Source organism: Cebus imitator, unplaced genomic scaffold, assembly GCF_001604975.1.
Source record: "Cebus imitator isolate Cc_AM_T3 unplaced genomic scaffold, Cebus_imitator-1.0 Scaffold658, whole genome shotgun sequence".
NCBI classification, from domain to species: Eukaryota; Metazoa; Chordata; class Mammalia; order Primates; family Cebidae; genus Cebus; species Cebus imitator.
Genome location: NW_016107973.1, coordinates 193,425 through 199,424, shown reverse-complemented (window position 1 = coordinate 199,424; position 6,000 = coordinate 193,425). Strand labels below are relative to the sequence as shown.

At 54.0% G+C, this 6,000-nt stretch overlaps 1 protein-coding gene across 13 annotated transcripts in view; it reads right to left on the bottom strand.

Moving 5' to 3' along the window:
- The window catches only part of GPRASP1 (G protein-coupled receptor associated sorting protein 1), a 56,097-nt gene that overhangs the window by 4,480 nt on the left and 45,617 nt on the right, over positions 1–6,000 (bottom strand). For 8 of the 13 annotated variants that reach the window (XM_037734749.1, XM_037734755.1, XM_037734754.1 and 5 more), the window contains 3 exons: positions 3,022–3,089; positions 2,613–2,690; positions 1,893–2,332 (listed from right to left, as the gene is read on the bottom strand). In XM_037734749.1, the coding sequence (XP_037590677.1) occupies positions 1,893–2,009 (117 nt within the window). In that variant the 5' untranslated portion in view covers positions 2,010–2,332; positions 2,613–2,690; positions 3,022–3,089. Of the gene's footprint in view, positions 1–1,892; positions 2,333–2,612; positions 2,691–3,021; positions 3,090–3,738; positions 3,828–3,851; positions 3,939–4,122; positions 4,142–4,166; positions 4,228–4,294; positions 4,385–6,000 lie in introns of those variants that run through there. The other 5 variants (XM_017518056.2, XM_037734757.1, XM_037734758.1 and 2 more) reach the window with 5 other exon arrangements.

Below are 6,000 nucleotides of genomic sequence, written 5' to 3'. Positions count from 1 at the left end.
CGAATGAAATCTCGGGTAAATTGAGAAGCACTTCTCATACCCATTGCAATTTTAGATATTTCTTGAATAAAAGGATCCCGAATTTTGTCCATTAATATAAGGAGTTCTTCAAACTCTTCAGGACCAATTTTTAGCTCACATTGTATGCAGCTGCAGGACCAACTCTCAGGCTCTGCACTCTCCTTGGCCCTAAGATGCTCTCGAATTTCCCGGACTGACCGGTAGGAAGGATCATACTGAAATGTGAACTCAGGGCTAGGCTGATCAGGCTGAAGCAAAGATTCCTGCTCTTCCCCTTCCGGGCTAAGTTCCAGGTTCTTGGGCTTTGCCTCAAACATTTCAGAAGCATCTTCAGTAAATCTAAAGGGGCTTGTGGATGGGAAGCCAACCCCATGAAAAAGACCAGGTTTGAATTCAACAGTGACCTCTTCCCAGGTTTGGGGTCTGGAGGATGCATTAAGCTCCTCTTCAGCTGTATCTCTGAACCTGTCACTGACCTTGTACACAGGACAAGGATTTAGGTCAAAGCAGGCCTCATCTCTGTCCCAGAACCAGGACCCAAATATGGCATCTTCTTCAGACTCTGGCTTGGCCTCCTGTCTGGCCACAGCCCCCAAACGGGACTGTTCCTCAGACCAGTACAAGGATCCACCAACGGCCCCCTCCTCAGTTCCTGGCTCAGATTCACAGATTGCTGAGGCTCTACCCTCCAAACTGGCCTCATTTTCTGCCCAGAACCAGGACCCAATAATGACTTCCTCCTCAAACCTGGGTTCCTGTTTGACTCTATCACCGTTAACATCTTTCTGGGCCCTGGATTTCAAGTTGGTATTAGGATCTTCTTTGTCTCTGCGCTTGAATCTACTATTGGCCTCTTCTCTAGGCAAGGAGAAGGACTTCTCATAAAACTCATCTTCAGACTCAGATTCAAAACAATCTTCTCTCTTTGTCCTGGGCTTGGACCTAATATTTGCCTCTTCCTTGACTCTGGGCCCGAACAAGTTATTGGTATTTTCTCCAGCCCAGGAGAATGGGTTGCCAGCCTCCTCCTCAGACCCAGACCAGAACTCAACATAGGCTTCTTGCTGGGGTCTGGGCCCGGACCTGGGGTTAGTCTGATGTTTAGCCCTGTGCCTGGATCTGGTATTGGACTCTTCCCTGGGCCATGATCTGATACTGGTCTCTTCTCCTGCCCAGAAAGAAGACATTGTAGAGGTCTCATCTGCTGAGCAGAACCCAGACTCAGAGGCCTTCTCTCTGGCCCTGGGCCTGGAATAACACCAAGACCCCATATTAGTCTCCTCCTCTGGTCCAAACCAGGGCTGGATTCCTTTCTGACCTTGGGTGCCAGGAAAGGTTTCAGCATCCACGTTGACTAGTTCTCTATCCATAGATAGGCCCTTAGATTTAGTAACCGATCCAGACTCAGGAGTGGCCGGTGGCCAGGCAACGGCATTAGTCTGGGACACCCCTTCTGCCTGTGACACTACCTCAGTCCCAAATTCAGTTTGGCCCCATGACTGGGCTTCATCCTTGGTCCTTGCCCCAGTGATTGCCTTGGCATCAGTTTTGGGACGAGCACCACCTACTGCCCTGGCATTGGTTTTGGGCCTGGCCCCTGCCGTTCCCTGAGCCTCAGTTTTGGGTCTTGCTCCACCCATTACTTGGGGGTCAGTTTTGGGCCCTGCCCCAGACATTGCTTGGGCCTCAGTTTTGGGCCTTGCACCCGGCACAGACTTGTTCTCAGTTTTAGACCTTGCCCCCCGCACAGACTTGTTTTCAGTTTTGGGCCTTGCCCCTGGCACAGACTTGGTCTCAGTTTTGGGCCTTGCCCTCGGAACAGACTTGGTCTCAGTTTTGGGCTTTGCCCCAGTAGTTGCCTGGGTCCTAACCTTGGGTCTGACCACCAGAGGGACTTCATTCTCTCTCTCAGCCCCACCTACAGCCTCTTCCCCAGGCTTCTTTTCAGGCTTGACCTGGGCAGCAGACTCAATCTCTGCCCCAGTCATGGTACAAGTTATGAAGAAAGTCCAGTAATATACTCCACCCCCAGTCTAAACCTCAACCACAGATCTGTCACTGGTTTGTTTCTACACACTGATCTTTAAGTGATTGAGGATATGAGCTTGGAAACAAGTGTTAGAGTCAATATCCAGACCAGTAGTCAATCAGCCGCCTTCCAAAACAAAGTCTCAGTCAATAACTCAGTAATACAAATAGAATGTAGAACCAAGCTTGAGGAAGACAGATATTTCCTGGATGGGTGCAGACCTGTTGAGGGTGGTTGTCAGCAGCAACTCCACCACCAGCAGAGCAGCCACTGGAGGTGGATCTAGAGAGAGAGAATGAAATGGGGCTTTGAGTCTCTTCCAGTCGTGTCACCCCATGCAGAGACGTACACAGTGAGACTGATGTTGAATGCTAGGTGGGACAGCTGGGCTTTCAGAAAGTCTCTCTGGCTGGCTACCTGCTACAAAACAGCTCCAGCAATGGTGGGAACGTGTGTTGGCAATGGGAGGGGCTGAGAAGCCCCTAGATTGGACCCTAATCACTCCCAAACCCATGCTGGTCTCCACTACCCAACCCAAAAGTATACCCGCTTTCATACCAACCTTCACCGATGTGGTGCAGTTTCCCCCTCCTTTTCTTGTGCAAGTGGTGTCAAGCCCCACAGCTGACAGAAGGGGGTCCTACAGACAAGTAAACATACAGGAGAGAATGGGGTCTGAGTACTTGGTAGATAGGCAGGTACTCTGGTCCCTGTGACAAATCTCTCTCTTCCCATTCAAGGGTTCAATGTGTCTATTGTTTCCTGTCTCCTGGTCCCTGCTCTCAGGTCTTTTCTGAGTCACAACCCAGCCTACATCTATCTCCTGTCTCCTGCAACAAATAAAAAGGATGCTGGCATTGTGCAAACCCAGCAGAGTAGAAGTAGGTCTGCACCCACTGGGCTCAAAGCCACCTGCCATGCTCACTCTCTCCAATTGTCCCCTGCATTGCTCCCTCCCCCTCTTCACCAACCTCCAGAGGTGTGAGCCAGACTCCTCTCTCTTGCCTTTCTTGCAGAACTGACCAGCCTTGAAGCAGGCCTATGGACAAACAGATGAAAAGGTAAGACAGTCAGGAAATGAGGGGTGGCAGACCAACACCAAGGATAAGAGTCCTCATATTATTAATATCTGTCTTTCAACATTCGGGGTTTTGCTGGTGGAATATTCTCGTTTCTTTTAGGCCCTACTTCAAGGTTCCAGAGATAACAACTCCTTCTCTTGACGTCATACTCTTCCCATTACTCCCTTCTCCAATTCTGAGGATTCACCACTAGGTGCGCCACATCCCCTGGGCTCTGCGCAGCATAAAATGGGGGAAGGGCGCCGCATATTCTAGAAAACAGGTTGTGAATTGGTACTTGTCAATATGTCTCCCTCATCACCCCCACCTCCAAAGCCCACCCTTTCATGCCCCCAGATTAGGACGGTGGAGGAGGCAGGTGGGGATGGAAGGTGGGGGAAGCGCCTGGAAGGCCTTTAAGAGAAGGAAAGATTAGGAGGTGCTCCTGGATGCCTGACCTGCTGGTCGCAGTCCCCCACCCCGATTCTGGTCCCCATTAAATGTTTGGCACCCACCCCCCACCCCCACACAACTCTGGAAATCCAGGCTGTATTTCTCCTCCTGCTTTATCTCAAGCCTCTCCTCTACAGATGCTCAGTGTGGCCTGTCAGAATGCGCAAGACCTACCGCGCAGACAGAAGACTTTGACATCAACCTGGAGCCTGTGGGACGGCACCCAGGACAGGGGCCCCACAGGTCCCTTTCCGGAATCAGGGTCCGGAGTAGGGAACGTGGCCCACCTCCCGCGGGCTGGGCACAGAGCTGGGATGCCCCCCAATGGCCTCCCTGGGCGAACCCCACAAGGGCTCCCGCTCCGCCATTTCTCCTCCAGGAGCCTACCCCCAGCCCTCTCTGGGCACAGACACCGTCGAGGGCGGGGCGCGGGCGCCTGCAAAGCTGGCTGGGAAGCGGTCAGCGCGGTTCTCCTCCGGAGGATCCGACTCCGGAGGATCTGACGGTGCTTCCCGAGTCAGCCCCTCAGCCCTTGGCCCAGCCCGGCCTGGCCCGCACCAGTCACCGCCTCCTCATCGCCAGGGGTCTCCGGCATTGCGCACCTCTCTCCAGCGCCTGGCTCCGACCGGATCGTCTCCTCGTTGCCAGGCTGACAGGGTCCGCGGAGCAGGCTGCCAGCCGGGACACCCTGGCAGACCACCCCCCGCACCCTGGTCCCCTACTCACGCACCCCCACTTGCCTTCAGAGGCCCAGGGCCCAGGTCGTCAGCCTCCCCCTCCTCTCCTCAGCTCTCCTTTGGCGGCTCCTCACTTGGATTCCCACCGCTTTCCCCGCGTTCCGAATGGCAAAGAGGCGTCCCGCCCCCCACGCCTCTGCAGCAAAGTAGGCAGGGGCTGCGCAGGATGCGGCAAGAACAGCTCGCCGCAAGGGTGTCGGGAAAGGGGGGCGGAGGGATACGGCGCGAAAGCGCTCGACGCCCCCTCCCAGGCCCACCGTAGTTCCGTAGTTCCGACCCAGAGGTGGGCGGGGCCACCATGAGCCCCAGCCTGGATGTGCGTGTTGGCACCAGGCTGCGTCAGGAGGCCCTCGCAGACCCTAAAACGTGGCGACCACCACCATATTTCTGGCGCTGCTACAATATGTGGGACCAGCGGGCGGCTGGGGACCAGGGCGGGGGACAGGATCGGGAGGTCGGGAAGAGCCGCACTGGAGGGAGCAGCGGATGGATACCAAGCCGCCCCTTGGTGTGTCTGCACCCCCTCCCAACCCTCCCCCGACAAGAACTGCTGGGTGTCTGCCCCCTCCCTCTCTCCAGTCTCCTCACCCCCCTTCCTGTATGCTAATGGGAGATCGGGTGTCAGCACTGCAGTCTGGGAGGGGAGAGGCGATTTCAGGCCATATAGGCCCGGGACTCTAGGGTGGTCCTGAGCGTTTCTTTCCCTGCCTGATATAGCCAGGCAGGGGATGAAGGTACACCTGCTCTTAAGTGAACTGCAGGGCAAGGGGCTCCCATCAAGCCCTCACCACTGCTCCTTGCGTAAAAGAAGGCACAGCTAGACCTCTAACCCTAGGAAACCAACCACTGGTCTGCACCAGACCCATTTCTTTATGCGACACCACTTTTTCTCATTTCAAATGTTGGCTCACGTTGGCATTATGCCATCCCCACAGTTACCCCCAAAAGAGGGCCTTTCCCTGTCAGGACCCACAGGAGGTCGTAACAGTCCTCCCTCTTTGATGGTACCAGGGAGGGAAGATCCTGGCTCCTCGTCAGTCCCCTGTCAAGTCTTCTCTTGCCATCCATGACATTTGGCAGTGTAGAAATGTGGCTGGTATTCGAACCAGCTTGGATCTCAGCCACCTGCCATAACCACCTGCTACTTCAGCAGTCATTCTCAGGACAGGATCCTGAGAATGAACTCCCCTCCCCTCACCATGGCTGCTTTTGAAGCCTCTCCTTTCACCCCTACATCCATCCTTTACTCTTGAGCCCCTCTTTTCCCTGCTTCCTGCGTGGGACAGACAGAGCAATGCGGTTAAACACCAAGTTGATGTGGTTACTGCTGTCCATTTGAAAACTACCTTCATTGTGTTTGGCAGGTGACGGTCCCCTAAAGATGTCCATGCCCTGTTCTCCAGAACATGTACCATTTTATATTACCTGGCAAAGGAGCATTAAGATTTCTAATTAGCTGAATTTAAGAGTACGCTGCAGTAACTTGGCCAATGTAATTGCAAGGGTACTGTAGATGTGGAAGAAGGAGGCAGGGACTCAATGTCAGATTGAAGCAGCATGAGAAAGTCTACACTGGCCATTCTTGGCTTTGAAGGTGGAAGGAAGCCAAGATCCAAGAAATACAGGCTGTCTCCAGAACCTGGAAAAGACAAACAGATTCTTCCCTAGAAATCCCAGAGGGATAGCTGCTCTGGCAACA